Genomic DNA, 14,337 nt, shown 5'->3' with positions numbered 1-14,337 from the left:
AAATACACTCTCTGGTCATTAAATGTACATTGTCTGAAATGCGTCTGTCTCTATTTTGTCTATGTGGATTGCTTGCTTAATGTGTGCACAAGTGATCATGATAAGTCAGGGTCAAGTTCCAGTGTCAAATACTAACAGGTGACAAAATAAAGGAAAAAGCAATATAAAGTGTGATAGTCAAGTGTTGGGCCACCATGAGCCTCTAGAACAGCTTCAATGCATCAATGCAATTCATCTGCTTCAATGCATCAATGCAATTCATCTGCTTCAATGCATCAATGCAGTTCATTTGGTGTTTTGATGATGGTGTTGGAGTGCACTGTCTAACATGTCAATCCACTATGATCTCACATGGCTGGGTGAAGTGCAGTTGGGTTGAGATCTGATGGATTTACATAATTTTGATGCAACGCACACACCGACTGACAGCCTGTCGTAAGTGTAGTAAGGGTTTCAGTGTAACAAACTGTTGCTAGAATTAAAATTTTATGTAGCAAACACAGATGAGCAGAGTGATACAAACAGTGAAAGGTGCCAGTGCTGTTATACTGAATATCGGCACTCTTGGAATGCCGCTTATTCAATCTGGAATTAACTCTTGTGTAATGATTGATATAATTTATTTTATATAGTGTGAATGTAACATCATTTTAATCCTAATACTAACCTACATTCAAAAGCGTTTACAGATCTAGAAAATCCAGAAGACTGATATTTTGGTAGGTTTGAGGGCCGTATGAGTTTTTTTTTTTTTTTTAATTCATTTTTCTGTCTATGTGGAATTCCTTTTCCTCCCATTGTCCAAAAACATCCACCGAGGCAGAGTGGTTATACTAAACTGCCTCTATGTAGGAATGAAGACAATAAACTATACAATAAACTATAAATTACACAAAAAGAAATACAGCAAACAAATGATACAGTAAACATTGAATACTTCAGAAATCAAAACTCTTTTGCACTGTAGTATTCTTGATAAAGTAAACTTGGTTTATCGTCCTGTGCAGCAGTATGAATACCTTAAGAGACTTGTTAAGAGACATAAAAATGCTGCTTATGTACAAGTGTTCAGTCAACTTAATTTTATACAGTGACCTAAATGATTAAATCAGACCCCTGGCTGTGGGAATTTGCCTCTTCCACCAATGCATAAGGAACTGTTATAGTGCTGGAGAGCTAAAGGAACAATAGCACATCAATTACACACATCTGGTGTTTTTTTTTTTTTTTTTTTTTTTTTTTTTTTTGTGATTTATTTATTTTAAATGCACCAGATATCACTTTCTAAAAAAAGATGGCAAATTACAGATAGCATAGCAAAGAAACTAAATGCATTTGCATTGGTCGGGAATCGAACCCGGGTCTTCAGACACTTGTGGTCTCCTTTCAGACGCCGAAGTGTGCACGAGGCGGAGCTGTGACTATGGAAAGCCAAAGGGGTCACATAGAAACAACACGCAGTTTTGTAGGAAACTAAGAAATATATACATCCCAATTGATTAGTTTATTAATGTAAGATGTATGCATTATTTATCGGTCTAGTTTGCATGAATGAAACGTTTATTAAATATTATATGGCATTTATTAATGTGTAATAAAGCTGTAATAAAGGTGGTGTCTGGTACCGTCTGAGGTTTTGAAAAATTGAAAATCAATGAGGAGTGTAATAACGTGTGAACACTTAAAGGTATATTTTTTCAGTATACCTTTAATGTTATCTTCAAATATTATATAATATTATTAGAACCCCTGCTGTAGCCTGTTACAGTTTTATGTTACATGTAGCATTGTCATCCTGGAAGAAATATATTTATTGCTAATATTATAACTGTCTATCAAAAGTAGAATAGTAATAAAGCCTACAGGAACTTATCTCGTGACTAATCTCTATAGTGGCTATCCGCAGTGGTTTAAGCCACTCAGCATTGGTGGTTCAGTGGTAGAATTCTCGCCTGCCACGCGGGAGGCCCGGGTTCGATTCCCGGCCAATGCAACAACATTTAGCTTTTTTTCTACTATCTATCATTTGCCATCTTCTTAGAAATTCATATCTTGTGCATTTAAAAGAAATAAAACACACACACAAAAAAAAAAAAAAAAAAAAACACCAGACGTGGGTAACTGATGTGCTATTGATATAGCTCTCCAATGCTATAACGGCTCTTTATGCGTTGGTGGAAGAGGCAAATTCCCACAACCAGGGGTCTGATTTAATCGTTTAGGTCACTGTATAAAAATAAGTGGATTGAACACTTTGTACATAGGTGACATTTTTATTGAACATGTCAGTGAAATTGCCCTGTATCCTGTCATGGAAATCAAGCACAAAAGAGTGAAATGAAAGCTAATGTAAGATTGATTCACCAATCAATCTTTTTTCCTGCTCCATGATCATTTGACATTTTAATTATGCATTATTAGAGGTCTTTGGTTAATATATAGATTTAAAATTGGGAAAACATGAGAAAAATTGATAAAAATGCATTATCAGAAAGTTTAGCAAGACTATACATTAAATAAGAAAAGAATGTGTGTAAAATATTAACCTAAAACTAAACTAAAATATATATATATATATTTTAACCTATTAACCTAAAACTAAACTAATATATATACATGCAATTCAATGCACTGAAAGACAGAAAGAAAGAAATTACAATATGGGCTCAGCTTGATATTAAACCAAATACACCACTACCATCTAGTGGTGGTTATAAATAAAGCTGTGATTGTATGTTACCAAGGATTAGTCTCAAAGTCTGAATTGCTATAGCTCACACTGTCCTGATCATACTAGATCATGAAAACCTCCTCTTTTTTTTTTTGGAAAATAATTCATAGCATAAAAAAATGTACCATTGTGCTATTGATCATTGTAGTCCAGTAGGACCACTTCAAGGACTGCTTCACTAAAATGATGTCTGATTTCAATAGTATATAATTCTCTCAGTATTCTACATCATCACACTACTACTGTAAATACATTAGAGAGCAGATGGCCTGAGTAGAAGTCATAGCAATAAAAATCAAACCTCTTTGAAACATGCAGAGACCTAGTGGTGCAATGACACACAGACAACATCTGTGCAATGCCTCAGTATGCCAGATGTTGCCAGCTGTTCTCCAATATGGTATTGATGCCCTAGGTCAAGACCATAGTAGTAGGATACAAAATAGTGTCACATTCAAATGAGTACAAGCTGAAGGAGATGGAGCCCCTCACAATATATGTGCCATGAGTTATTCATTTGTCAAATGACAAATAATTAACAACATGAATAGATAGTTTTTTGTCATGTGGCTTGATCAACAGAATTCATCAAGCTAATGTCATAGTAATTGATCTTGCCTTAAAATTACCTTCCATATACAAGCAGAAATTGACTTTTTTTTTTTTTTTAAAGCAAGTTAGGACTAACTCTCTGCCCACTGTGCGATTAAGATTAAGCCTGGTTTGGAATCTGAAACAATTTGTTGCTCTTCCTGATTCACTGTACAACATTTGGATTTTTTTAAAATTACTAATTGTACACAACAAATAATAATACTACTACTATTTTTAAACATACACGTGCATTTTAATTTCTAACTGAGCATATTTTATCCCAGTGTTCAATCAAAATTTGCAGGCTTACTTTAGGTAAATTCAGGGGGCAAAGTGTGGACCAGAACAAACACTGTCCTGCTCTGTCAGCATGGCCCACATACAAACACTCAGAGGACCCTGACCTTACTCTGATTCGGCTAGTGGACTCCAGAGTATTGCTCTGTGGTTTTGGCACTCTGACCAGCAGCCGCCATGAAGCTCCAGCTGCTACTGCTGCTTCTTGTCTTCCTCTGTACCTTCATCATACCTGCACAGGTGAGGTTTAAACCATCTACAGGTCTTGGCTCATTGTGTTCGCTTTATACAGGATGTTATATTTATGATCACTTAAAGAATTTTTGTATCAAATCAGTTGTCAAAACATGACCAACATCCAAAGCATGACAGAAAGGATCACAAGGAGAAACCAGGAGAGAGACATGGCAATAAACATGGAAGGCGACGGGGAAGAGTAGAGGGTAGGTGACATTTTAAACTTTTTTCAATTTTTTTGTACTCTTATGGGAAAAGGTTTTTGTTTGTTTGCTTTTGTGAAGGTGAATTTCAACATGTAAATGCCATGAAATTGCATGTGAGCTCAAGTACACACATGCGGTATCATGCTAACAATATGGAACCACGTGCGAACATATATGAATCGTGTAAAAATGCACACAAGAAAAGAAAAGAATCATGTAAAAAATCTCATGTGAAAATAAATACACATGCACTACATGTGAAAAAACAACAAACGAAATGAAAATAAATTAATTGTGTAAAAATCACATGAAAAATGATTTGTGGACATTTCAGATGTAGAAATAAAAAAGTTGTGTGTAAAAATCAAGTGCAAAATTCAATGTGTAAAAAATCAAATGTAAAAATCACGTTCTAAAAAAAAACAGGTATTCAATCAAGCATTATTGTTCGGTGGGAAAAAAAAATCCTTGATCCTTCGCTCACACTTGGCACTAACCCTTAAAATCATTTATAACATAATTAACTTTATATTCAACAGACCTGCTGGCTGACTACGATGACGAAGGCAGTGATGATGATGATGAAGAAAGGGGCGAATGGCTGTTTCAGCTTCAAGATGTCAGAGGTATGAACCACTTAATGCTTATTGTTCACTGCTGAATGGCTTTTATGCAGTTTATTACACACTCTTAACATATAGGTTAGTATTTGTATGTATATACTTACTGACTGCAGCTCAGTCAGCCCTCTTTGCCCTGTGTATCATTGGAAAGGGACCACCAAAGAACCCTTTCCATTGGTTGGGGTAGAGGGGGGGCTGGCAAACTGTGTAACTTATGGGCTTGGTCAGTTATTGCATGGCTACAAAGTGCAAATCATTGTTTGTGTATGTTGCAAAATATTCAGGCACATTCAGTAATTTGGAGAGGGTAAAAATCTGAGTTTTCTGCTTGTACCTGCAGCATGGAGGTCCACCCGACTCCCCTGAGGCATGGACACTGGGCTACCATGAGACTTTTCATTTTGTAAAAATTCTGCACAATACATGGTGTGAGATCTAACTGAAACTGCGACCTCCTCCCAAATCACTTTCAGAGCACCACCACCTTCCAAAATGTACATTAACCTCTGATCAAATGTAGAAATATCATCTTGTGAGGAATTGGTTACTAGTTTGATATCTACCACTTCTTTGCTCCTAAAGGAAAAGTGGTCACACCAGAACAAAAAGCGAAGTGCAGTTAACAATGTGAATCTGTTTCCTGACGTTCTCCTTACTTTACAGACACACACACACACACACACATACACATACACATACAACACACACACAAACACAGGAAATTTCCTCATTCATGTTTAGCTGCTACTCCTCCAAACACAAACTAGCGTCCCGAAGTAATTGTATTCAGTATGACCCCGTCTTGTGTTCAGTGCGGTTGCAGAATTGCACAACAATTCTGTACATATTCACTTTTCATGATATACTAAATCTCTTTGTCTGTCTTTTTACTGTCTGTCACTCACGTCTGGTCAATTTAGGGAGTTGCAACCCAAATCCATGCCTCAACAGCGGAGTGTGTGAGGACAAGAAAGGCGGATTCAGGTGCAAGTGCCCCAAACCTTTCAGAGGCAGGTTATGTGAGAAAGGTAAGAGATCATCTGATGACCCCCAACCTGAAAGTTAAAAAATAAATAAGTAAATAAGACAGCATTTAATTGATTTAATGTATTTTTCAGGAAGGAAATATTTTTGTTTACAGGTAGAAGGCCCTGCAAGAAGGACACCTGTGGATATGGTCAGTGTGTTCTTACGTCGAGTCCTCCTTACTTCGAGTGCAAGTGTAAAGCACCTTTCGAACCCCCCAACTGCAAAAAAAGTAAGATTTTTCCTAACACAGGAATTGGCCAGCATTGGTTAGAAGCTAACATCTTACAAACTGTCAAATTTATAGAATTGCACATTAATTCAGAGCATCTGTGTCAACTTTAAATGAAAACATTATCAATACTCCGTAGGGTCACTTAGATCTAATTACTGGAAAATTGTAAAGTTTTTTAGGCTTCATCTAAAATCTAACGATCCTTCGAGTAAGTAAAGAATAAAACGAGATCGGACATGTTATAGGAAATATAATATAATATTGTTACAGCAACAACAAAGTTGTTTGTTTTATAACAGTACATTCTGAAGTGTTAATCCTCTTATACCACAGCAGTGGTAGATTCTTCTTTGTTTTATAATTAAGAACAATATGTCATACTTTTTATCCAATTATAGTTACATTAAGCAATGGGAAACGTCCACAAAACAAGTTTACTTATGTTATATAAAGGTTATAATAATGGTTATATACAGTCATTGACTCACCAGCCTCCCTTTTTTCTCTCTCTGGAAGTTAATAAGAGAAAGAAATGCAGCTTGCCATGTTACAGAGAATCCGCAAAGCCCTCTGCTGTGAAGACTTTCCCCTAATGGAAAACTTAAAAATGATACAGCTTTAGCTCTGACTGTTACAAAGTGTTGTATTATTATTTTAGCATTTTTGCATTTACCTTTGATGACACGCAATTTGATTTCTGTTTCAATTTGGATGAACTAACCAGAGTGTGTATTTCATCTGTGCTCTTTTACACCAGTTGCACCATGTAAATGGAACCCATGTCTAAATGGAGGTACCTGTGTGAAAGATGGTCAAGACTTTGACTGTCTCTGCACAGCAGGATTTTCTGGAAAATTCTGTCAGGTCGGTAAGTATGTATTTAAATAAAATATTGATTTTGAATTAAACCTTGAGCTTCTGCAAATAACCTTTGGGAAAAAAAACAACCAGTGAACTGAACTGGTACTTTTTTTGTTGAGGCCCAAATGACTGCTATGAGGGAAATGGTGAGTCCTACAGAGGGACGGTATCAGAGACAGAGGAAGGAGATGATTGTCTGTACTGGAATTCTCACTTCCTTCTGGGTAAAGGAACAAACCCCTTCAATACATTCAATGACCCTCAGGGTCTGGGTCCTCACAACTACTGCAGGTATTAAGCTATGCATGTCTTCACAGGTCTTTAGACTTTAATCATGAGGGGCAGATCAACAGACTGCAATGTTCGAAGCTTACATGTATTCTTTAAATCACAGAAATCCAGATGGTGAATCAAAGCCATGGTGCTTCACGCGATCGGGAAGGATGATAAAATGGGATCACTGCAATGTGAGGAAATGTCCCACTGGTAATTATGTTTCTCCATTCACACACTTTCATGCTACTAGATTGTCTAAAATATAGACATTTGTCCAAAAATGCTAAATGAAAATTTGTAGATGTTTCACCATTTAGGGTTTAATCAGTTTAGCTAAGTGGTGCCAATTGGCAAAAAAATCCCAATTTTCTGGAATATTCTGCCCTTAAAGGATTCTTGACCTGATATGGACCCTTCTCTTAGGCAGTAACCCTTTTGGAACCTGGGGCACACCGATCATATTTTCACAGAACCAAATAAACAAAGACACTGACTGTCTTGCCCCACCCAGAGCCAAGAAACGATGCCAGTTTTCAGACCCTTCAATGAGATTCTAAGATTGGATTTGGTGGGATATTCACAAAGATGGATTAAAAAAATTACACATAAAACAATGGAGTGATTATATTCCTACAAATTACATTGCATTGTAGTTGGCATTATGGTGACACATCTAGTATTGATGCCTCACAGCTTCAGGGTCTGGGGTTCTATCCTGGGTTACTGCCTGTGTTGAGTTGATGTTCACACTATGTATGTATGGGTTTCATACAGATTCTCCGTTTTTCTCTAACCTGGGGGAGATTTAACACACACCTGACCATAATAAAGCAGTTGCTGAAGATGAATGAATGAATGAATGAATGAATGGTAGTTTGATAGTGAAAATAGTTCAGAAGGGTTCTTTGGATAGTTAAAAATAGCTGTATAAAGAAAACTCTTACTGATGGGTTCCATCAGAGGGACAAACCATAAAATCTGGGATCAGAACCTTCTGTCCTATTAGACAGTTCAAATAACTTGGATGATCAGAAACCTTTCTTTTGTTGTTTTTTCACAATTATTGACATTATTTTAGATGCCACCCACACTGACCCTCTGGAACCGAAGCCCACTACAGCACATCCTGCTCCCATTCACCCAACGATAAGACCCGTCCCAGAAAGTCACATTCCTGGAAACCCTACACCAGAAAGTGACACTGCTGGAAGACCCACACCAGGAAATAATGCTACGGAAAGCCCTACACTAATACATGACAGTACTGGAACACCTTTTCCAGTTAGCGAGTCCTCAGGAAGTGCCACATCCGGAGGGCACACCTCAGAAATCCTTACCCCAGGAGTCCCAGCCATACCCACCATCCTGCCAGTGGAGAGACAGTTTGCAACCTGTGGCAAACCCCAACCAAAAAGGCAAATAAATCGTATTTATGGGGGTATGAAGGCACTTCCTGGTGGCCAGCCATGGCAGGCTTCTGTTCAGGTCAGATCCAAAGGTACAATCCTGCCCTTCAAACATGTATGTGGAGGCACCCTCATTAAGCCATGCTGGGTAATGACTGCCGGACACTGTATGTGAGTACGCTCTACTGTGTGCTGTATTGACCATTAACCAAGAGATGTTTAGTGATTGAGGGAAGTTGGGTTGCTAAGGAAGTCAAAGTTTAGAAAGCAGTTTCCAAAAGACACGTCATCGTCCTACTATCATGATGCTTCTTGTATCTAGAAATCACAAACAGCAAATATAACATTATTTTACTGAAAGAGTTCTGAAAGAGTTCCATTTGTAATGACACTAACGCAAACAGAACTATGCAAACAGTGTACTGTAGCTGCACATTGGCCTCCGGGTAGCTCTGTTCATGTGTGTATGGCCTCTGTGCCCTCAAGAATCCAAACATGTGGGTGTAGACAGGGATGGATGGAGGACCAAAGGCTATTTTTATGAACTTGGGATTGCATTAATTATTTCCTAATTATTGATTCCTTGAGAAATTGTTGTCTATCCACATTGGAGCAAATTATATCTTTACAGTCAACCAATATTCCAATATTGCATAGAAGAATGAAGGAAAATTCCACCATCTTTACTTACTGTACTGTAGAAACACTGTACTGTATGAACTGATATAGCGCCAGACCATTTTAAAACACTGTGAAAATGAACAGAAAATGTTTTTGAGCTGCACTGTTAGGATTTAAAAACATTTGTGTTTTTACAGTGATGATAAAAAAGATTTCCAAGTGGTTTTGGGAAGTATTAATTTGGCAAAGACTGAGCCAACACAGCAAACACTGGAGGTTGTAGAGACCATTATCCATGAGCAATACAGAGAGACACTCGACTCGGTCCACAATGACATTGGTGATCACTGTTTACTTTGCACATATTAGTTACAGATATTAGTGAGATCATATAAACTGATGTTTATATGATCTCACTAATATCTGTTATATTATTCTGCTATAAACTAAACTGGATATCTGTTATCCTAGCATCTCTTTTTCCATGATGAAATTATGATCATGTTACCTTTGTATCTTACTTTACTATCTGCAGCTCTGCTTAGGCTAAAAGAGAAAAATGGGAAGTGTGCAGAGGAGAGCCAGTTTGTAAAGACGGCCTGCTTGCCCACTGCAGATTTTCCTGATGGAGCCGAGTGCAGCATCTCTGGATGGGGAGCCACTCCTGAATGTAAGCGTGAATGAATGAATCCTCATGACTCTGAGAAGTACAGTAGGGGGATTAAAAACTTTTGAGAAAGAATACAACATTGGACTGATTAAAGAGACTGTCTTTATCTCTGCTTTTTAGCACAATATGGCTCCAGTCAGTTACTGGATGCTGATGTGTTGCTGATTTCCCAGGAAACTTGCTCCAGTGATAGAGTATATGGGAAAGTCATAGATAACAGCATGTTGTGCGCTGGTTACCTGGAGGGTGGAGTGGACGCGTGTCAGGTGAGAAATTTCCAAACTTTCACAACTTATAGCACGCATGATTGGCCGTAAAAGGTCCCTCTGCACCCAACAGGAAGGTACTGACGTTTAAAAATTCTCAGAAAATTTTCAGACAACGTATATAGACAAGAATAAATAAAGGCAAACAAATAAAAAAATCACTTGAAGAATAAATAACCACGTATATATGCGTGTATATATGTGTGTGTGTGTGTGTGTATATATATATATATATACACACAGAAAAAGAAATACAATACCAAAGGAATATGAAAAAAAAAAGTTGATCAATGCAGTAATAAATAAAATGAGGAAGGGACAAATACAGAAATTATTAGCATAAAAAATTTGTTTTTTTTTTTTCATTTGTTTTTCTCTTTTCTGTCTTCTACTACTGTATTTACAGTTTTAAAAACCCTCTCGTCACTTTAATTAGTTCCTAAAGAACAAAAATCAGTACAACTTTTTTTTGTGGCTTGCATGTCCATTTAAATTGGTGGCACTCATACAAATAACAACTATGATTTTTATACTGCAACATTAAGGAGTAGACATCATTAATAAAAAAAAATGAAAAGAACAGAAAAAAGAGTGATATAGCCCCTTAAAGATGGTATGACGCAACACATCAGTACTACAACCCAAGTAATCTAAATGAATCAGAATGCAAATTTTTAGGGAATTTGTTAGCAGTTTGCCTAATCTTATTCCAAGCTGAATGTCTTCTCACTCTGATAGGGTGACTCCGGAGGGCCTTTGACCTGCGTGGAAAATCAGAAACACTTTATCTATGGCATCGTTAGCTGGGGAGACAACTGTGGATTGAAGAACAAGCCCGGGGTATATACAAGGGTCACACAGTTTGTGAACTGGATCAACAGGACAACAGCTAGGGCGGGTGTGTAAATTCTCTTACTGTTAGAATAGTGCTGAAACAGACAAAACTGTGGGGTTTCGAATACGAAATAATCAATCGGAGTTGCCGAGATTACTGCAAAACCAAGTTGTTATGCCATAACAAATTCAGCATTTATAGAATTTGTTCATTCAGATTGAGAAACTGAGTATTCCTTCCAGAAAATGTTCACCAGAGACAAAAACATATCTTCAAATAAACATGCTTTTGAACCAAATATGTTTGTTAAGTGACTTTTTTAAGTGGCAATGTTGCTGGGATCAGTGATATGAATTCAAACTGCTGTAAGCGCTAAAAGTAGCTGTTATTGTAAAACAAAAAACCTTCAATATGCACAACAAATACTGCTGTCATACAGTGATCATTCACTAGAAGCTTCTATCGGATCTGGCACATCTCTTTGGTAATCTGATGTCGCTTCACAAGATGGCAGCAGAGTGCAGGTAGTTTTACATGAGTTTGGTTTACAAACTTTACATTAGTTTGGTTGGAGTGCAGGTAATTTTACATGAGTTACAGTTTGGTTACTGATTACAAAAGTTAAAAAAAATTAAAAATAAGAAAGAAAAATTACTAATAATATTACTATACTATAATATAGTATACTATAATTATTTTTTCCCTCTATGACTTCTCCACAACTATTCTCTCAGTTCTGCCAACAGTTAAATTAGTTAGATATATGCTATTCTGAATTCTGAATCATTATTAAAACAAAATCATACTTTTCATATTTCCAGTAAACCCATGCAGTATTCATATATTAGGTTTACCTATTTCAGGTCACGCCCTTATGTGCACCATGCTATATAACTTGTGCGATAACTATATATAATGAATAAATGTACCATATGGTCGTCTCCTGACCTTGTAGTGCCCCTTTGTCCTTGTCTTGCTCCCAGCCAAACAATAAACCATGGCTGGCTATAATCAGTACAAGCCCGATTACATTTTTGGATTTCCAGGGAGTTTAGGAAGGACCACTGATCCAAACTGTCTTGAAGGATAATTTCCTGTAGAAGAAGCCCCTTAATTCCTCTCAAGTCCACACTCAGGCATCAGGTGCATGACCGTATCTTTACCTTTCTGCCGGACTCCCAGTGAGCTGACTTTAATAAGGCAGTACTGCTCCAATATTTTAACGTTGTTATCCAACATCTTGCTCCATAGTCTGCTATCGATGTTCAGTGTGCAGATTAACTGCAGTTACAGACCTGGGAGCTGTAACACTCCAACTTTGTTTTAGTTAGAAATATCTAAGCATTTACTTTATGGTGAAAGTAACCGGAAGTTTTTGACATGTCACATGTCATTTGCAACATTAACCATTAACATTTACCTGAGCATCACATTAGGCATGACACCTGTCTGTGCCAGACTAAAAGACTACCACTCCATTAAATATGTATAGATGGTGTGTAATAGCACAGGCCAGGGCTAAATGGGGAATGAACCTTTGGAGGCATCCCAAAACAAGGCTATTAGTGTAACAAGAGAAAAGAAGGGTGTCATCCTGGGTTTTGCCAAACACCCCTTTAAGAATACTGTTTTCACATACTTAAAAAGCCATCTATTTAATTATTATTATTATCTTGATGCCCATATACATGAAGTCCTAATGATAAGTAAAGTTCCTGGAAAGGAAAAATGCTTGGCCCCAGAACAGTACCTACATAATCTACCTAAACAACATAATTTGATCAAAGAGGCCTATTGGATTCCCTGGGCCTGGGGCAACTACCCAAGATTTCCCCTGGAAGTCCCATGGAAAATAGTTTACAAGCACTGCTTTTCTCCTTCTACCTAGCTAATTATGACCAAGTTAGCTATAAATCTACAAAATACTGACATGTCAAGTAATAAACTGAGTTGTTGTCATTGATCCAAACAGTTTACCAGTTTATAACTGGAATAATAACATAACTGGTATAATCTGGTTTTATAAGACTTCCAGATTTCAGATTCAGACTTTTTTCCTGTAATTATGCCTTGTGCTGCCAATCATGGTTTAAGCACTGGAATCTGTTATATTTTGGTTTCTCTGTACTAAAAATGGGGTGGACTGAAGGTCCATTGGGGGAGTGTCTATAACATGACTGACATGTGGGTTGTAAACACAAATGACTGTTTTTCAGCTGTCTTCCTCTCATGTGTATGATAGACATGTTGCATTATTTACTTCAAATATATTTCCATGTTATTCATAAAAGGGCAACAATACAAATACTGACTAGTGCAGCTATAAATTTTAACATCAGAGATTGCAAGGCAAATGAAAGAGTTAGAAGGAAGGTGGATGCACTCCTTTATGATTATTGATATCAGCACATAATAATGATAAAAGGCTGCCTACTAGCTTCAAGACGCTCTGAGGAGAGTACTAATCTCTCAGCTTATGAATGTAATATTCAGGCATCTTATAAGAAACAAACCTCAGTTTATGAAGTTCTAACGTTACAAAGTTACCATGTATGTAACCACATTTGGCAGGACCAAACTTCGTTTGCTAAGTGGCCTAGATGCATGAAACAGTAAACGGCCAGCAGACAAAACAATGGTCACGGCTAATACTTTGGCTATGCACATGGCCAGGGAACTCATCTGAGCTGAAATAAACATGACTGCGCTCTGGCTCCTGTTGCTCGCAGTGCTTGAACAAAAGGCAGCAGCCGTCTGGGCCACTCGAATGAAAAAAAAGGGGCAGGAGGCCACTGTACCGCCTGCTCGCATTTCACCCATTCACTTAGGTTACCATCTTGCATACTGTACTTCCCTCTGGATGGGGAATGCTATCCGCTTATATCTCCGTGCCTAATGGCTGCCGCCTTTTCGGGAGTTTTCAAGCAAAAGGAACCAGCAGACAAGCAGAAATCGCTTAGCTAAACGCAGAGCGCAATCTTGAAATAGAAAACTGGAATGGGGGGATTGCCTGGATGAGCTGAAATGTTATTTGGATGACACCCCGTGCATTAAAGCGAGGGAAAGGCTGTGTTGAGTTTCTCATTGAGAAGGCAGCAGCAGGACTCGTTGCGATAAGGAAATAAGGCTAATGTTACCTGATCTGGTATAATGTGAACCAATTACCAGTCCATTGCACTTCATTACAGAACTGTAATAGGGAGCGGGGTCAGCGCTGCTACTGGAGCAGGCGAGGGAGAAATTTAGTGGTCATTGATAATATGATAAAAAGTGACAGGGAGAGAAGCCAGTCAAACAAATTATTGAAATTTACAGTGAGTAAGGGGAAACAGAATCGGCCCATTTAGGCAGCAGTGGGCCAGCACTTGTCCAAAGCAGCTCGGTCAAACACAAAGAGGCGTTTATTGGTGGGGAAATCTAAAACGATCAACGAATTGCTTGAGACGCTGAACT

At 37.7% G+C, this 14,337-nt stretch overlaps 1 protein-coding gene and 1 non-coding gene across 2 annotated transcripts; both read left to right on the top strand.

The window, feature by feature from the left end:
• The first annotated feature begins 1,922 nt into the window (after nucleotides 1-1,922).
• Nucleotides 1,923-1,993, top strand: trnag-gcc (transfer RNA glycine (anticodon GCC)). The gene has a single exon. It is a non-coding gene; the product is annotated as a tRNA-Gly (tRNA).
• A 1,711-nt stretch (nucleotides 1,994-3,704) lies between these two features.
• Nucleotides 3,705-11,182, top strand: LOC113541964 (hyaluronan-binding protein 2). The gene is made up of 13 exons (XM_026939161.3): nucleotides 3,705-3,862; nucleotides 3,960-4,065; nucleotides 4,605-4,691; nucleotides 5,609-5,716; nucleotides 5,830-5,946; nucleotides 6,707-6,817; nucleotides 6,930-7,101; nucleotides 7,205-7,296; nucleotides 8,165-8,663; nucleotides 9,311-9,453; nucleotides 9,649-9,783; nucleotides 9,904-10,049; nucleotides 10,788-11,182. The coding sequence occupies exons 1-13, from the start codon at nucleotides 3,800-3,802 to the stop codon at nucleotides 10,953-10,955; spliced, it is 1,947 nt and encodes a 648-aa protein (XP_026794962.3). The 5' UTR covers nucleotides 3,705-3,799; the 3' UTR covers nucleotides 10,956-11,182.
• Nucleotides 11,183-14,337: the final 3,155 nt, after the last annotated feature.

This window comes from Pangasianodon hypophthalmus, chromosome 3 (assembly GCF_027358585.1).
Source record: "Pangasianodon hypophthalmus isolate fPanHyp1 chromosome 3, fPanHyp1.pri, whole genome shotgun sequence".
NCBI lineage: Eukaryota > Metazoa > Chordata > Actinopteri > Siluriformes > Pangasiidae > Pangasianodon > Pangasianodon hypophthalmus.
Note: the sequence above shows the minus strand (reverse complement) of the source record. Positions and strands in the feature narration are given on the sequence as shown.